Below are 18,130 nucleotides of genomic sequence, written 5' to 3'. Positions count from 1 at the left end.
AATTATCAAGTTTCAAACTTCTCATAGTATTCAACACACTCATAAGAAAATTTTATTATTAATCTTGAATGCCTAACATAATTAAAGCAAATTACCATGCTGTTTTGTAGGACTCTCAAAATAATCTAAGTGAAGCATGAGAGAACAAAAGTTTCTATAAAAAAAATCCACCATCGTGCTCTAAAAGATATAAGTGAAGCACTAGAGCAAAAACTATATAACTCAAAAGATATAAGTGAAGCACATAGAGTATTCTAACAATTTTCGAATCATGAGTGTCTCTCTCAAAAAGGTGTGTGCAGCAAGGATGATTGTGGAAAACTAACAAATAAAGACTCAAATAATACAAGACGCTCCAAGCAAAACACATATCATGTGGTAAATAAAAATATAGCTCCAAGTAAAGTTACCGATAGAAGTAGACGAAAGAGGGGATGCCTTCCGGGGCATCCCCAAGCTTTGGCTTTTAGCTGTCCTTAGATTATCTTGGGGGTGCCATGGGCATCCCCAAGATTAGGCTCTTGCCACTCCTTGTTCCATAATTCATCAAATCTTTACCCAAAACTTAAAAACTTCACAACACAAAACTTAAAGTAGAAAATCTCGTGAGCTCCGTTAGCGAAAGAAAACAAAACACCACTTCAAGGTAATGTAATGAACTCATTATTTATTTATATTGGTGTTAAACCTACTGTATTTCAACTTCTCTATGGTTTATAAATTATTTTACTAGCCATAGCCATAGATTCATCAAAATAACCAAACAACACACGGAAAACAGAATCTGTCAAAAACAAAACAGTCTGTAGTAATCTGTAGCTAACGCAAGATCTGGAACCCCAAAAGTTCTAAAATAAATTGCTGGACGTGAGGAATTTATCTATTAATCATCTGCAAAAAGAATTAACTAAATATCACTTTCCAAATAAAAATGGCAGCAGTTCTCGTGAGCGCTAAAGTTTCTGTTTTTTTAGAGCAAGATTAAAAAGACTTTCCCCAAGTCTTCCCAACGGTTCTATTTGGCACAAACACTAATTAAACACAAAAAACACAACCAAAAAAGAGGATAGATAAATTATTTATTACTAAACAAGAGCAAAAAGCAAGGTGTAGGATCGAACGTATGTCTAGAGGGGGGTGATTAGACTACTTGACCAAATAAGACTTATCCTTTTCCCAATTTTAGTTCTTGGCAGATTTTAGCAACTTTGGAAAAGTCAAGTAATCTTAACACAATTCAAGCAAGCATGCAAAGAGTATATAAGCAGCGGAATGTAAAGCATGCAACTTACAAGAATGTAAAGGGAATGGTTTGGAGTATTCAAACGTAATAGGAGACATGGATGTTTTTGTCGTGGTTCCGATAGGTGGTGCTATCATACATCCACGTTGATGGAGACTTCAACCCACGAAGGGTAATGGCTGCGCGAGTCCACGGAGGGCTCCACCCACGAAGGGTCCACGAAGAAGCAACCTTATCTATCCCATCATGGCTGCCACCCACGAAGGACTTGCCTCACTAGGGCAGATTTTCACGAAGTAGGCGATCTCCTTGCCCTTACAAACTCCTTGATTCAACTCCACAATTTTGTCGGAGGCTCCCAAGTGACACCTAGCCAATCTAGGAGACACCACTCTCCAAGAAGTAACAAATGGTGTGTTGATGATAAACTCCTTGCTCTTGTGCTTCAAATGATAGTCTCCCCAACACTCAACTCTCTCTCATAGGATATGGATTTGGTGGAAAGAAGATTTGAGTGGAAAGCAACTTGGGGAAGGCTATAGATCAAGATTCATATGGTAGGAATGGAATATCTTGGCCTCAACACAAGTGTATGTGGTTCTCTCTCAGAAAAAGGTAAGTTGGAAGTGTAGGTTCGTTCTGATGGCTTTCTTCACGAATGAAGAGGAGGTGGAGGGGTATATATAGCCTCCACACCAAATCTAACCGTTACACACAACTTGCCAATCTCGGTGGGACCGAATTGATAAACTTGGTCGGACCGATTCAGCAAATCTAGTGACCGTTAGGATTTTCGGTGGGACCGACATGCAACTCGGTAGGACCGATATGGTTAGGTTTAGGACATAACGTAATCCCGGTGAGACCGATTACACAAACTCAATGAGGCCGGTTTTAGTAATAAGCTAACCGGAGAGTTGGTCAGGTAAACTCAGTGGGACCGATTCGCTCATTTCGGTGAGACCGAAATGTTACGAAAGAGAAACAGAGAGTTTACATTGTAATCTCGGTGGGACCGATCGCTCATCTCGGTGAGACCGAAACGTTACGGAGGGAAACAGATAAATTTAATATTTTTTAGACGCTTGATTAAAAAATTCAAACACTTGTTCAACATTTTTTTAAATACTTGATTAACATTTTATATACATGATTAATTTTTTTTCATCATTGAACAATATTTTTTCTATACACATCTAACATTTTCCAAATGCTCGATTAACATTTTCTAAATACTTGTTCAATATTTTTTCAAATGCTTCATTAACATTTGTATATACATGATCGAAAAATTTAATCAATTTTTAATATATGATCAACATTTTTTCTATACACATTTTAACATTTCTCAAATGCTTGATTAACGTTTTTCATATACTTTTTAAACATTTTTATTTCAAAATGCTTGATTAACATTTTTATATACATGATCAATAATTTTTTCTATTTACATTCAACATTTTTCCAAATGATTGATTAACATTTTTCAAATACTTATTCAAAAAAATTCAAATACTTGTTCGACATTTATTCAAATGTTTTTGTAGAGTGATTTTTGTAACATATATATATTTATAACATTTTAAAGTATAAACAAAAATACAAAAAAACAGAAAAAAAAACCGGAAAAAAGAGCCTGTGACCTGCCGCCCGCGTGGGCTGCCCCATCTCGGTCGCCCCTTCAGCGAGTCCGAAGGAAAATCCTATTCGCCGCTCGCTGCGGCAAACTGTCGAGCGATCGCATAGAGGCAGCGCAGCGAGCGACAGAAATGGGCCGGCCCACACATAATGCGTCCAAACCGGTTTTGGGAACATTTCAGAAGGATCCCTGAACCGGGTTTTTTTTCTGTATCGTTTTTATCCGGTTCTTTTTCGGCTTTCTATTGTTTTTTATTTCTCTTTTTTTCGTTTCTGTTTCTTTTTCATTTTTTCGTTTTTTGTTTCTTGTTTCACTTTCTTTTTCAAGTTTACTTTTTTTTCAGAATATGTTCTTTGTTTTACAAAATGTTTATGAATTTCTTTTTTATTTCCTTTCCTTTTCTTCTCTTCCTTTAAAAAAATCAAAAATTTAAATTTTGTTCGTGTTTCCAAAAAATGTTCAGTTTTTGAAAAAAATGTTCTCAAAATTCAAAATTTGTTCTCGTTACACAAAAAAGTACAAAACTTCTAAAATTCAGAAAATGTACTGAATTTCAATTTTTTGTTCACATATTCAAAAACTGTTCGCGCTTCCAAATTTGTTTGGGATTTTTAAATATTCTCTCCGTTTCAAAATATGTTTTCAAGATTCAAAAAATGTTCGTGCTTTAAAAAATTGTTCGGACTTCCAATTTTGTTCACATTTTCCAAAAAAAAATTCATGCTTCCAAATTTGTTCGGGATTTTTCAAAATTGTTCTCTATTTCAAAAAAAAATCTTGAGTTTAAAAAAGTTTGTGCTTTAAAAAATTGTTCGCGCTTCCAAATTTGTTCGGGAGTTTTCAAAATTTGTTCTCAAGATTCAAAAAATGTTCGTGCTTTAAAAATTGTTCGCGCTTCCAAATTTGTTCTCCATTTCTAAATTTGTTCTGAAGATTCAAAAAATGTTTGTGCTTCAAATTTGTCTTCAAGATTCAGAACATTGTGTACAAAAAATATACACTTTTTTGTACAGAATATGTTCCTGTGTACAAAGTATGTTTAGAAATGAAAAAAATGGTCGCACTTTTTCAAAATATACACTTTCAGAAAAAATCTACAATTTTTTTAAGATGTTCACTACAGTGTGTAATTCTGGTTGTACGGTTGTACTAAGTTATTATAAGTGCGCGTTTGTTTGCTAGTAGAAGGAATGCTAGTCAGGTGGAGTGTCTGGGAGCATGCGCTTCGAATCTGTAGGTCGCAGGTTCGAGTTTCCATCGTGTTTCCCTTTCCCCTTTTTGCTTTCTTTTCTTACCACCGGTACAGCACGATGGGCCGGCCCAGTCAGGCTGCACCCCTGTGCGCGGCGACGACATTTTGACGCAAAGCGCGTCCAATAGAAGCTCCCGAGTCCGAAGCTGAAGGCGAGACATAGGGACGCCCGCGTCGCTCCATTTGGGCCGGTCCATAAATCATCTAGGTCCTCATTCTGACCCTGGCTGAAAGCGAGAAATAAAAACTTGTCACGCCAAACCTCTAGGCTCCATTTGGGACGCCCGAAGCTGGACCCGCTGAAGGCGAGAAATAAAAACTTTTCACGCTAAACTTCTAGGTCCTCATTCCGATCTGCTCCTTTTTCAAAAAGTACATCTGTTTATTAACGCAAGCGTGCATGTGTGTACTATAAAAAGTGTGAATGGTTTTTATTTTGATCGTTTTTTATATTATTTGTTTTTTATTTATTTAAGAGTTTTAAAATATCCACGAGGAAATGTCTGCACATTTAAAAAAAACTTGAATTAAGAAAATGTCCTTGAATTTAAAAGATGGTCACCAATTTGAAAATATTTCATGAAATAACAAAGCCTTCCCAAAAAGAATCATAAATTTGAAATCGGTCATGATCTTAAAATGTGTATGGATTTGAAAAAAAAGGTATATGAATATGAAAAAATGTTCAAGAATTTAAAAATTATTCAAAAATCTTATAAAGTATTCATGAATTTGAAAAGAGTTCACCAATTTGAAAAATGAATTGGAAGCTATTAAAAAATTGTAAAATGTTCATGAATTATAAATATAAAAGGTAAAGAACAAATAAAATGGAAAAATAAATAGACAAAAAGAAATGAAAAACCGGAAGAAAACTGAAAATTCAGTAGAATATAGAGAGAAAAAGAAGAAGAAAACGATGGAACCTTCTTGAATTTACCATGAAGTTTCCTAAAACAGCCAAGAAATTCCCAAAATCGGCCAAGACTATGATGTTAGCCCATGTACCCAAACTTCACCAGCGGTGGTAAAAATGGTCAAATCATGAAAGGATTTTCGACTAGGGTCATTTCATGTTAAACTTGTCACTAAGCGTTAATTTTGTAATTCCCCCCTATTATTTCATTGTGAGACGTGCAGTTCAACAACCACAAATTGAGTTGGGCCTAACTCTCTAACACGGCATAAAGCACGTTGGAATATCACTGCGAATCAAATTGGGGTGCTACTCGCCGGCCTCGACAAAGGTCGACCTAGTGACCCAGCAGAAAGGCTAATGTTGAATTAATGATGGTTAAGAAGATACTAAAAAGCAACCGTGCTAGCATTTTGATCGAGTCAGTTCATCTTCTCCTCATTACCAGAAAGCAGAACTAGCTAGGTAGGTTAGTTCTCTAGAACTATTGCACATGTTGTAGCTGAAGAGATCGATGTGTGGTACTCCATCCAGATCCTGCACCTCTGGTGCCACCTTTTCCTTACTGATAATTAAGTGGTGCTATCAGCCTATAATGGAGCAAAGTTAGATATATAATAGCAGACACAAATCTGATTTGCTAGTTTCTTAGACAAATACTCCAAATGCTTCTGATAAATGGAGTTCAAATTACTAGTATTAATATTTAAACCTGGTTTAGCTGAAGTTTAGGGTTCTCTAATAGATAGCTAATTTTTCAGGAGCAACTGATAAAAAGATCACATGCCTGCATTAACTCCTAGATCAGAAGCAACATATCTTTTAGGTTCTAGGACGGCAACTCATCACCGTCCAACTATAGGCCCTTTATAAAGTACTCAACCCAAAGAGTACGACTTAACCATCCAATGATAAGAACTTGACATGCATCATTCACTCATGCATTTAATCCAAGCACACCATGATTTCAGACATCAGAGATACGTATGAAAATAGGATTTCCTCAGCAAGGCATACACAGCACACTGGACCTGCAAGAAAGGAGACGAATCACACTGTGTCATCAGTCATCGCCAGTAATTAACTGTTCTTTGCATGTTACAACGAAATCTACGTGGGTTACATTTGTTTTTTCCCCGTGTCCTCGCTACAAAGAAAGACGAAAAAGAAGTGTTCAAGGTATGATATTAACCAGGGAAAAGAGAGAAGTCTAAGTTTTTGGCTCGACGATCTTCTTGGCCCTGGTGATGCGGATGTAGCAGAAGACCGCGGCGATGATCGCCACCGCGAGGCCGCCGAGTATGATCTTGCCCCCGGCGAAGTGCCTGTCGAAGGGGCCGTGCCGTAGTCCGTGGTCAGACGAGCCCATCGGCGACGCTGCAAATCTGGACTCCAAAAGGGAGTGCCTATGCAGACGCGAAGCATCGAAAGCAGAAGCAGAAGGGGCGTCCGCTGCCATGGCGCCGCCACCGACGAGGAAGACGGGGAACTGCCGCGCCATGACGGCGGTCACCGCGAAATGGCTAGACACCAGGCACAAGAGGAGCAGCCGAGGCATCTTTGGAGAGATCGATCCACGGAATGGATCTGTATGTAGGAGACGGAAGAAGCTAGAACTAGAGCTTAGCTGTGGAGGAGTGGACTTGGTGCTTGCCTTGGTGTTGGTGTGCAGAAGATGACGGACAGGAGGGGCTCTTATATAGGAGACGGCCTGGCTGTGCCGTTCTCCGGTTAAGTTCAGTTCAGTTCGATATTTGTGACGACTCGCGTGCATGCGCGCGCCCACTCTTCACGGATCTTGATTTGCTGGGGGGAAATGTCAGTCGCGTGGCTGGTGGCTCTTAGAAAATGATTGGAGGGTGGTGAGTTCTGGTGTTCTAGGAATCATTGGGCGTGGGTGCGATGAGCAACTGACATCTGGAATTCTGGATGGAGAATCTCTCTGAATGTTGCAGAAAAAGTCAGCATGCGGGCAAGTCAGCTTACAGCTGCATCCAGGGAGAGGAGAAGGGGAGTCCAGGTCTTGGACGGAGCAGCATGCAGGTGCAGGGCCTTGTGTTCCGCAGTTTGTTGACATGGTTTTGGGGGCAGGTTCTTGGAAGGTGATCTGAAACCCCAGCTCGCAGACCTGGAGCTCTGGCATGGCTGCTAAATAGGGGGGAAATGCCGTTTAAAGGTATTTCTTGATTGGGTACAAAAGTAAACTCAAAGGGAGCATGACGTTGCTGCTGCATCTCCGAGAAAGTGTACAATGTGTTGCTTACCCATGTACTCCGAGCAGTTTAGCTACACATCAGTCAGCCGATTCAAATTCGATTTTTGAATGAAGGAAGGAGAAGGGAGGGCCTCGCCGGAGAGAAGGAAGGGGCTCACCGTCACCACCCAAGTATCTATCTTAGGGTTCAGAGTGAGGGCGGTGGTGGACGGCGGTGATGGGGGCGGTGGTGTGGGGACTCACCGGAGAAAAAGCTCAGCACAAGGAGCGGGGCGGGGGAAGGGGGGCTAGAGGGATGGCTGGGGCGGCAGAGGACCGACAGTGGGGAGTGGTTTCGGGGAGGGCAGGGTGACGAGGTGGCGCGGGTGCGCCGCCGGACGCGGGCGGCGGGAGCCGGCGGTTAGGCCAATGGTGGATGGCGGCTCAAGGAAGGAGATGCATTGGGAGGTTGAAGAAAGATCGTGAACCATGATTTTGCATCCAACTGTTTAAGAATCGACTGACCTCAAACAAAAAATTTAGCTGACTGATTTCTAGCCACGCCCTACTCCGAGTGGTACCATTGGTGGGGAGATATGTACAAATCTCAGTTTGGAATGAGGTTGCTGAAAGTTGGGCTGAGCCTATCCTAGGAAATTATGAAAATGTTATTTTTTTTATTAACTTATAATGTAGCATCAAGCTATACAAAGTAACGCAAAATAAGAATGCACGAAGCCAAAACCAACAATCTGACAACTCAAAACAAGGACACGATAACAAGAGTAAAGTCATATAAGACCAGCACTATGCATATGTTGATGGAGGTGGTGGTCCGGTCCGATCTAGAGATTATGTTGTCACTCATGTTGGGTAATAAGCTCCTTGGTCATCCACTCTAACCACATACACATTGCCGTAAACAACAGTCGATACTCTGTTTGTTGCAGTGCAAAACCACATATGAAGCCATTGTGTACAACAATAAATAACCTGCATGGGAGAAGAGATTTCGTTGTTATAAACAACATCATTTCTACGTGCAGAGGGAATGGCATTGCGACGTTTTTCTTTTTCACCGGTTACATCTTTGTTTAACGAAATTTAGCCAGATACGGCTTCGTGGGGGAAGCTGTGAGGTTTGTGTCCCCCTTCTCTGACTGACCATAGTTGGAATAATCGTCTGGCCCTCTTTCTATTGCCACAGCGAATATTAGAGGATGGGAGATAGAAACTACTCCCTTCGTTCTAAAATAGATGACCCAACTTTATACTAAAGTTAGTATAAAATTGAATCATTTATTTTGGAACGGATGGAGTAGCAGCGAAACTATGCTACTCCCTCTGATCCATATTAAATTATTAATTGACGCTGCTTTAGTAAAATTTATCTGAGGGAGTAACATTTGTTTCGACAGTTAGGGTTTCGGTCTGCACTTTAGAATGTTCAATGCATCCATGATGGGAGGTCTAAACACTATGCAATGCTGGAACACGGTAGCATCGAAAATACATGTTGGATTCCCTCATTTATGCGGAAGAAATCATGGAGCGAGAGAATATTTGTGCAACCCCCAAAACAACAAGAGTATGATGGAAACACGAACTAATGATTTCCACGGAGTATAACTATGATCAGGAACCTCTGGCCATATATGCGAACATTTCAGTTCAGATGCTCCCGTTAATTGTTTATGGTGTATCTCCTCAGCATGACACTCCATGTGCAGCGCGACACCGGACAGAGCTTAGACAAGCTCCCAATTTTAATACGTCTTTCAGAATTCTTGCCATTCCTACGTGTTGGCGTGAAGCAGCAGCAGGAGATAAACCATGGATACAGGTGTTGAATTCGTCGGCCCATCTGGTCTCCAAAGATGCCATTCTGCTCGTTGCGGTGAACACAGGATGAGAGGTCGAAGCTTCTGGTTTCTGACTGCTGTGTCTGAAGAAGGTTCGTTGTAGTAGTGAAGATAGGATGAGAGGTAGGGTAGAAGCTTCTGGGTTCTGACTGCTGTGTCTGAAGAAGGCAAGTCAAAACAAAGCACAAACCACTTCCCCTCCTCTTCCGGCCGACATTTTCGCCTGGTAACCAGATTGTCTCGAATGCCACGGCCAGGTAGTTTCACTGACCCGGTACCAAATTGTCTCGAATTCGATGCTCTTACATAGTATGTCTACTAGACTACTACAGTAGTCATTGTTCCTGGAAGAAGAAAACGAAGCGGAAAATATGGCAACATAATCTGAATGTGCCCAACTCTGAACCATGCATGTTACGCAGGCTTTTGGTATTTCAGATGTCCCATAGTTAGATTGCAGCAAGAATCTAGTCAAGGCGGAGTGCGGTTTTACAAAACAAAACAAAACAAAAGAAAGTTTTTTTTTGCGGGGTAAAAGCAATTCATTACTTAAGTAATAATGTTCTTACAATCATTCATGATGATAGTGCCCCCGTTCTGATTTGTGGATCGAATTATGGGAGCTCAAAGGTCAGCGAGATTTAGCTGTGGACAGCAGGACAAGACGAATGTGTGGGCGAATCGAACGGCACCACGGAGTAACCTATCAAGACACGATGAACCTGCAAAACAGATGAAGCTTCCCTGTGCCACGATTAAACTGGACCGACCGACCAGCTCGCGACCGACAGCCAACCCCCTCGTGCAACCAAAACTAAAGCCGCGGAGGTCTCCCGTCCCGATGCGGCGGCGTCGTCGTCCAGTTGAGATTGCTCAGATTGATTTCACACCCGGACAGCGAGAGTGAGCTGTCATTCGTTTGAAATCAACGATCTCTCGTTTGAATATGAGCGATCTTGTTTGGGCGTGATTAACCTGCTTATCACGACAAAAAAAAAATGGCGTGTTTTAGGGCAGGCGACTTGGCCCGTCAAGGTGCTGGCGTCTGTTAAGATCTCCATGAGAAGCCGATCGTGTCTCTCATCTTGGTGATCTGAGACAGATTCCACGATTAGGCGCTGAGACATGCAGTAAGATATTACAAGTGGCCGCAAGATGAATGTACTTGTTTTCACTGTATTTGTAGGACGCTGCATGCTGCTGTGAATCACGTGACCAACTTGGCAACTTGGCTTGCCAGTTGCCGCCTTGGAACTCCCATGTCAACGGTGGGGAAGGAGCTCGACGTATCTCGAGACGACAGGTTCAGTATCAGATGAAAACATGTCGTGGCAACGTTCAGTACTGTCCGTCTGCAGATTGATAAGAACCTTCCTTGCACTAAACTTCGTATTCATTTAAAGACACAATTGATTATGCTAAGCACTTCATAGTTCAGACTCCCAGGTTCTCAGCATCAAACTCTACACAGCTAAACAGTGTTAACATGATCCTGATTAGCAAATGATAATAAGTCACTGCTGGCTAGGCAATAATCAGTATGGTTGGGAATGATCGTCAGGGTTCTGCAGCATAATTAGCACAGCAACCAGATGGTACAACAGCAGAAAACCTAGCCAGAAAACCATGTTTGTTTGGCATAGTACTCGGCAATAGGAACATGTAATTTTGAGAACAAACCGAACGACCGACCGAAAGCGTAAATGTAAATGGACAAAAGCATAAAACTGAAGCCATTAGATGTAAACGACGGAAACCGAAAGCATAAAACTGAAGCCATTGACCCTTTGCGGCTTAAATGGGCATTAACGTGTAGGGATTACCCCTCAGCCTTCACGTTGATGATGAATATCATTCAGGAGTGCCAGAGGAGAAGATCAACTCAATCAGCTGTAGAACTAGAAGAGCCGAGTCATTCTCACATAGAGAAAGCAGAAAGGCATTCCTCCAGTGGCATAGACTGCTTCGTCCAAATTAAACAGACTGAAAACATTCAGCAAAGAAGTCCAAATATCAGGAACTTTTGAAATTCAGAATTGTTGGGGCCTTCTCACAGGGAGAAGACACCCTTCAAAAATTAGGGTATGCTGCTTAGTGTAGCGTGCACACGGTATTCTTTAGTAAAAGGCGAAAGAATAGTTCGCTTTGTGCTCACCACGCAGCTGCGTGCCTCTCCAAGCTCACCACCCGAGCTCTTATGTAGCCCCGCTCGCTGCCCTCCTTACCTTGCCCAGGCGAGGTGGGACTAATCCAAGCGTTCCGCTTCCTGTGGTGCCTCCTCCCCCGACCGCACCAGTAAAGCCCACAACAGGGACGCCATGGCCCAAGTAAAGTAACGCTGGGCTTTCCTTTCGTATGGTTGGATCTGATTTGTGCGCATGGTCGCTTCATATCACCTTTTTTTTTCTGGAGACTCGTCTCACCTTTGTTCGTGAGTCGCGACTATGGAGATGAAGAAAGTATAGAAACCATGCACCCATCTTGCAGAAAATATGGGTTCTTAGACCAAACGTTGGTGTAAACTTCTGGCCGGTGCCCGGTGCAGGCTAGCAAATATGGTTGGAGCCCCCACGTGGGCAAGCTACAAAGACCTGCTGCCGCTACTTCTCAGGCCTTGTACAATGGGAGATGCTTAGAAAAATAAACTGGGGTTTTTTGAAGCACCGGTGCCTATTTCTACAAGAGAGACGCTTAGTTAAGCGTCTATCCTACACAAATAAGCACCGGTGCTTAAGAAAAATCTAGTTTATTTCTCTAAGCACCTCCGTAAGCATCTCCCATTGTACAAGGCCTCACGGAGTAGTAAGAGCATCTCTAACAGGCGCCCAAAAAGAGCTTCGTGCATTAAAAATTTATTTTTTTAGGCGCCCAACAGCTCCAGCAGATACTGTAGCGTTAAAAAGTTTTGGGCGTGCGCTGAAAAACGTTATCGCGTGCAGCATATTTTGAGCTCCGGATTGTGCGCGCTTCACAATTTACACTGTCTGTTTTTTGGGTGTGTATCTTTGGGCGTCTGCTAAAGCAATGTTGGTCCCGGCGCATTAAACTACAGTGGCGCGCTATAACTTTTATTAGACGCGAGATTTTTTGCGGCCGTTGGAGATGCTCTAACCGTGGACAGTCGGTTAGACAGTCCAACGCCTCATATCCATCTTAAACATGGCCAGGATTGGTCACACAAAAAATATTAATCGGACTTCTTAAACCGGCCTTAAACATTCGGTCTGATCGGTATTCTTCATATTCGTCTCAAATTTCTGGGCGGGCAACCCACTCATTGATTGATACTCCCTCTGTTCATTTTTATAAGACATTTTAGATATTTAAGACAACTCCTAAAACAGTTCAATTTCAGCTGTCCTAAACGACTTGCAAAAGTGAACAGAGGGAGTAACAATGAAAACTAGCCAGGCTCCTTAAACCGGCCTCAAACATTCGGGCTGACAGGCACCCATCATATTCAGTTCAAATCTAGAACGAATATGGGGAGGCCTGGACGCATCCGTCACATCGGATCCGGCCGACGCTGATCTACCTCGACCAAACCCTTGCCACTCCATTCTACTTTGTCCCTATGGTCACTTCCAACAATCTCCGGCCTTCTCCGACATGGCGAGCAGCGGATTCAAATCCTCCATCAGCCGATCTACGAGCTGGAACCTAATCCCAATAAGGCATGAGGAGGAGATGGGCGTCCGCATCGTGCTCCACCGCGCCCGCGAGAAGAATGCCCGACAATGGGTGGACTCGATCCGCCGGGAATCCATCGCGTCCGCCCTAATGACGTGTGGATCTGGCACTAGGCTCGTCGTCGTTGCCTCGCCAGAGGTGGTGCGCTCCGTCTGGCTCGTGGCGGACGCGCAACCCCTTTATTGGTGCACCGACAACGAGGCCATACGTGGTCTGTCTGTTGAGGGTATGGCGCGCACGTGCCTGCTGTGCGAGGCAGAGGCCGCGGCAATCCTCGCGGCAGACGTCTGTGAAGCAGAGTCGCACTCTCCAGCGCCGAGACGGATGGTCTGCAACCCCGGCCGTCGCAACCACGTCGTGGTGGATGTGTCGACCTCCGACCATGACAGATCCATCATCGACCGCACATCGACCAACGACATGCTCCAACGACGAAGAGCAGGGCATTAGAGACGATGGCGCCCCAAGTCCCTTGAGCCGGTGCGTGTCCCATATTCTATTCTATCTTGCCAGTGACCGCACGAACACTACAGGAGCGCAACCAGCTCGGAAATGGGCATGGCGGAGCCGAACAGGCTCCGGTTAATATTATGTTTCACGTAGATGTAATTGTATGGATTTGAGGATTCGTAATTGAAGTATCCGGTTACGAAAACGGTTATTTAAGATGTGACTGGTCCCTGTCCGCGCCTGGGCATGTCCGCACGTGTTTGAGAGATCGGATTTGGTGTATCCGTTGTAGATGCTCTTCTGTGGTTTTATAAGCGCCGCCACATGTCGTTGCTGCACTTCACCACACCGACACCCCATAGTACTACGGTCCTGTTTGTTTTGCAGCCTAAGTTTGCCACACCTAACCTTAGTTGTGCCACAATAGTTTAGGCATGTGTTTCGTTTATTGCCACACTTGTGGCTTGCCACACTTTTCTAGCCACTTGGTTCACATGTCATAGGCTAAACTTTTTGCCAAATCTTGTCACACTTGTGGTGGCCATTTTGTGAGCCACACTTTTTGTGACAGCCATATTTTGCCTAAACTTTAGTTATGCCAACGTTAGCCATGAACCAAACAGGCCCTCCCACCTACTCCTCGGTCCTCACGGAGATAAGATGTCAGTTACAGCTGGCATGTAACTGGCACAAGATGAATGACTTATTTTCACTGTATTTGTAGGACGCTGCTGGTGTGAATCATGTGATCAACCTGACAACTTGGTTTCCCGCAAAAAAGAAAAACTGACAACTTGGTTTGCCAGTGGCCGCCTTGATCTCTGATGTCAACGGTAGGCAAGGGAACTCGACGTATCTCGAGACGACAGGTTCAGTACCATGTCGTGGCAACGTTCAGTACTGTCTGCGGACCGGTAAGAACCTTCCTTGCAGTGAGTGGACGTCGGATTTTACAACGGCAATGTTGCTGCTGATGATCACATAAAAAACGCAGGGGAAGAGGAAAATATTGAGCATCAAATATCATTAAGAGGCATAATATGCTGAAGACTTGAAGCACTAGTAGCTAGAGTTCTTCTCTACCTTTATTAACAGCTTATCTTTTCTTTTGCTAACAATAATTAAGTGTTATTTGCCAGAAAGGTGTGCATTTTTCATTACTGAGAAAACAGTGATTCCACCACCATTGGGCACTACAGAGTTCAGACTCCCAACCGCGTGGAACATGTGGTTAGCAAACTCAAAATTCACAGAGAGTTCAGACTCCCGGGTTCTCACAATCAAACTCTAAGCAGCTAAACAGCGCTAACATGATCCTGATTAGCAAGAAGAGATTCTCAGCTGGCTACGCAATAATCAGTATGGTTGGGAAGGAATGATTGTTAGGGTTCTGCAGCACAATTAGCACATCAATCAGATGGGACAACAGCACAAAACCTGACCACAGAACCATATTTGTTTGACACAGTACTTGATAAGAGGAACATGTAGGTTGCAAAACAAACCAAACGTCCAAAAGGGTAAATGAACAAATCTTTTTAGTTCTGAAGAACCGAACAAAGTTAACGTACAAATGGTCACTAGTTAGTGCACATAGCTACTCCATTTGCTTCATCATCATTTTAGTATGAGCACTTTGTGCTAGTCATTTCAATACATCTGCTTCTCTTTTATTCTGTTAGCCTCTAGTCATGCAGTGCTTTACTTGACCATAATCAGAAGTTCATAATAACCAGCAAAAAGATGTGCTCATGTTCATCAAAAGTTGGTTTCTAAAGCGGTTAGGGAAGGAACAGCATGAAAAGTGAGCAGTGTACTACTCTAACAACCTAATCATACAAGTGGACCCAACAGTTGAATGTTACTTCACGCTGCCTCACAAGATCCTGGATTACGAGACACGCAGTGGCAGTTGTTAAAGTGAATAAATGGAGATCGCCTGAACAATGTACTTTGTGTAACCATAGACACAACTAATCCGAGCAACACAAAAATCTTTTTATTTCTCCTTGAAGCATTACCATCCACAACTTCTCTGTGTATCACCTGACAAATTCTGAATTCTTGTGATACAGGTAATCAAATAACCTGGGAAACTGGCTGGTCTGATTAAATCGTGCATGTTCATGTGGCCATAAAAACTTCAACCTTAGTGCATTCCAAATATTTCGTCTGGAGGGTCATAGATATGCCTCTCTGGGAATAGCTCTTCAAAATCTTGCTTCACCCTGTTCCTTAATAGTGGATGCGGTAAAAGACCCTTCAATAATACCCTGAAAGGCAACTCCTCTGGTGGATCAGGTGATCTTTTCATGTCCTCATAAATGTTCATTGCATCTGATGGAGAACCATATCTCAAGAACCCTCTAATGACTTCAGCATAAGTCTGTGAGTCGGGAAACAGGTTCTCCTCTTTCATGTTCCCCCAGATATCCATTGCTTCATCCATCTTCTTACACTTGGCTAGAGCAATTATCAAGTCCTTGTACATGTAAACATCTGGCTTATACCAGTCCTCCTTTTGTATGATCCTGAACATCTGCAAGACCAATGTTTAGAAAATGGCCAAGTACAACAAAGGCAAGCACCAGAAAACATCATCTTCAAATTGAACATGAAGGAATAAGGCTTAGTGTACATCGGCTACATTCGGTATTGCAGTTATCCATCCATTTTGAGCGTGTGACAATTATTTTCTTTCTGTTCAGTTTTGATAGATATGATAAGTAGCACAATCAATAATATTCAATCAAGGACAATAATCGAACATTTCCCTGGAGTTACCAAACTTAATTGACTACACAAACATCAGTGTATGATTTTCTTAAGAGTGTGCACTACCTCTCAGGTGGGCAAATAAGAATAAAGAAAATTTAGGGTAATAACAATAAGATTTATACTACTCACTCGAAGCCTACCGGCCTCTACTCCAAATTTGGATCCACCTACATAATCAACCAGACTGATATGTTCGCACAACCAAACATGCACAAACATAAGAAAAAAGAGATCAGGTATTACTAGGTTTTACAAAATTATCTAGCGCCATGAAAATAAATAAAACAAAAACTAAAGCAAAGTGTGATTGACAGTGAAGAAAGGAAAACAAAAATATCAGGGAGTCTATATATAGCAATTGTCTCGTAATGGACCAAAAACAGCCTCTTTCTCTTGAACCATAAGAGGGATAATTTTAATTTATTCCTTCTGTCCACGAAAATTGTCCACCAATAAGCTAGTTTCCCATCTTTTACTCCCTCCGTTCCTAAATATAAGTCTTTGTAGAGATTCCACTATGAACCACATATGGATGTACATAGATGCATTTTAAGTGTAGATTCATTCATTTTGCTCCGTATGTAGCCATCTAGTGGAATCCCTACAAAGAATTATATTTAGGAATGGAGGGAGTAGAATATAACTAATTCCACCTTGGCCATGGGAAGGAAATCTAATTTAGGGGTACAAACCCATTCCTCAAAGCATAAATTCACCCCTATCGAGCAATTGCAGCCAAGATTTTCAACAAATTTACTTAAACACAACTGGTAGCCCCACTGACTAAATAAATTTTGTCTTCACATCCTAATACTGATTTTTTTCCCCAATCAGCACTCGAATTCATTCAACACATCTCACTTCTATCAATCTCAAGAAAGTAACAAACATTTTTGGTACTTCAACCAAATTATCAATATGGCAACACCATAGGTCCAATTTAAATGTATGAAATGTTCCCCTGGTTCGCCTACATTAGACAACCACCTCAGCGACCACAACCGTGCATCCAGCTGCTCTCCACTCGATAAATCACCAAATCCAAAGATAGGTGGGGGAGCAGAAATGCCTCCTTACCTTGACAGAAAGGTCGACCTCCTCCTGGCGCTCCAGCTCGCCGAGCACGGAGAGCTTGTCCGCCTTGAGCAGCCGCGCCACGTGCCTCTTGATGAACTCCCGCAGCTTCTCCTCGTCCCCCTTGAACCGCTTCAGACCCTGGATAGCAAACAAGGCCTCCTTCCCAATCAGCTTTTTGCTCCGCCACAGCGGCCCGCGCGGCCGCCCGTCGTGGAACGCGCGCCGCCACTCGCCGAAGGGCCGCGGCGGCAGCAGCCGCACGGGGACTTCTCCCCGGAATAGGCCGTGGGGTGGGGAGAGAGGCGGAATCTTGGGGCGGAGGAGGAGGAGAAGGCGGCGGGCGAGGAGACATCGAGAGGCCGCCATGGTTTGGGGGAACTCGAGAGCAAAACCCTGCCTCGGCTCGGCTTGGGTCGGTGTTGGGTTTGGGAGGCCGTCGACACTACCAAAACACTCTCTCGAAACATCATATTAGCTTTGTATAGATAGATAAAGCCCAAACGACTGAATCAATACAAAATAACGAGAAAGTCTTTTGTGTTAAAAAAAATGAGAAAACTTCATTTATTTATTTTTGCGAGAAATTTCCAATCTACTCATATTCAATCATGAAAGTACAAAGAACAACAGAGGTAATAAAATTACAACCATGTCCATGGACCACCTAGCGACGACTATAAGCACTGGAGCGAGCCGAAGGCGCGCCGCCGTCATCGCCCCTCCCTCACTGGAGCCAGGCAAGCCTTGTTGTAGTAGACAGTCGGAAAGTCATCGTACTAAGGCCTCATAAGACCAACGCACTAGAATAGCAATCATCGCTGATGAAAAAAGTCGTAGATCAGAAGGATTAAACACGTAAACACCTAAACGAAGAAGAACGGAGAGTGGATCCAAATAGATCCACCGAAGACAAGCATTGTCTGAATCCCGCAAGATCTGACGGAGACAAACCTCCACACGCCCTTCGATGATGCTAGACGCACCATCGAGACGGGGATAGAACGTGGGAGACATTATTCCTACTACGCC

General features: G+C 43.0%; 2 protein-coding genes and 1 pseudogene across 2 annotated transcripts; all 3 read right to left on the bottom strand.

Annotated features, from left to right (window-relative positions):
• Window positions 1-6,106: 6,106 nt before the first annotated feature.
• On the bottom strand, window positions 6,107-6,714 carry LOC125541399. The gene has a single exon (XM_048704823.1). It carries the CDS (start codon window positions 6,606-6,608, stop codon window positions 6,261-6,263), a length of 348 nt encoding a protein of 115 aa, XP_048560780.1. The 5' UTR covers window positions 6,609-6,714; the 3' UTR covers window positions 6,107-6,260.
• Window positions 6,715-11,159: 4,445 nt separating this feature from the next.
• LOC125542001 lies at window positions 11,160-11,270 on the bottom strand (annotated as a pseudogene).
• A 3,705-nt stretch (window positions 11,271-14,975) lies between these two features.
• On the bottom strand, window positions 14,976-17,553 carry LOC125536719 (protein THYLAKOID ASSEMBLY 8-like, chloroplastic). The gene is made up of 2 exons (XM_048699958.1): window positions 17,102-17,553; window positions 14,976-15,785 (listed from the first exon to the last, which is right to left on the bottom strand). The coding sequence occupies exons 1-2, from the start codon at window positions 17,465-17,467 to the stop codon at window positions 15,396-15,398; spliced, it is 756 nt and encodes a 251-aa protein (XP_048555915.1). The 5' UTR covers window positions 17,468-17,553; the 3' UTR covers window positions 14,976-15,395.
• Window positions 17,554-18,130: the final 577 nt, after the last annotated feature.

This window comes from Triticum urartu, chromosome 2 (assembly GCF_003073215.2).
Source record: "Triticum urartu cultivar G1812 chromosome 2, Tu2.1, whole genome shotgun sequence".
NCBI classification, from domain to species: Eukaryota; Viridiplantae; Streptophyta; class Magnoliopsida; order Poales; family Poaceae; genus Triticum; species Triticum urartu.
The sequence above is the reverse complement of the archived record's forward strand: the minus strand, read 5'-3'. Positions and strand labels throughout refer to the sequence as shown.

Coding starts and splice junctions, on each gene's coding strand:
- LOC125536719 (XM_048699958.1), bottom strand. CDS start 17,467: ATGGCGGCCTCTCGATGTCTCCTCGCCCGCCGCCTTCTCCTCCTCCTC. Junction 15,786..17,101: donor AGGTCGACCTTTCTGTCAAG/GTAAGGAGGCAT, acceptor TTGGTCTTGCAG/ATGTTCAGGATCATACAAAA.
- LOC125541399 (XM_048704823.1), bottom strand. CDS start 6,608: ATGCCTCGGCTGCTCCTCTTGTGCCTGGTGTCTAGCCATTTCGCGGTG.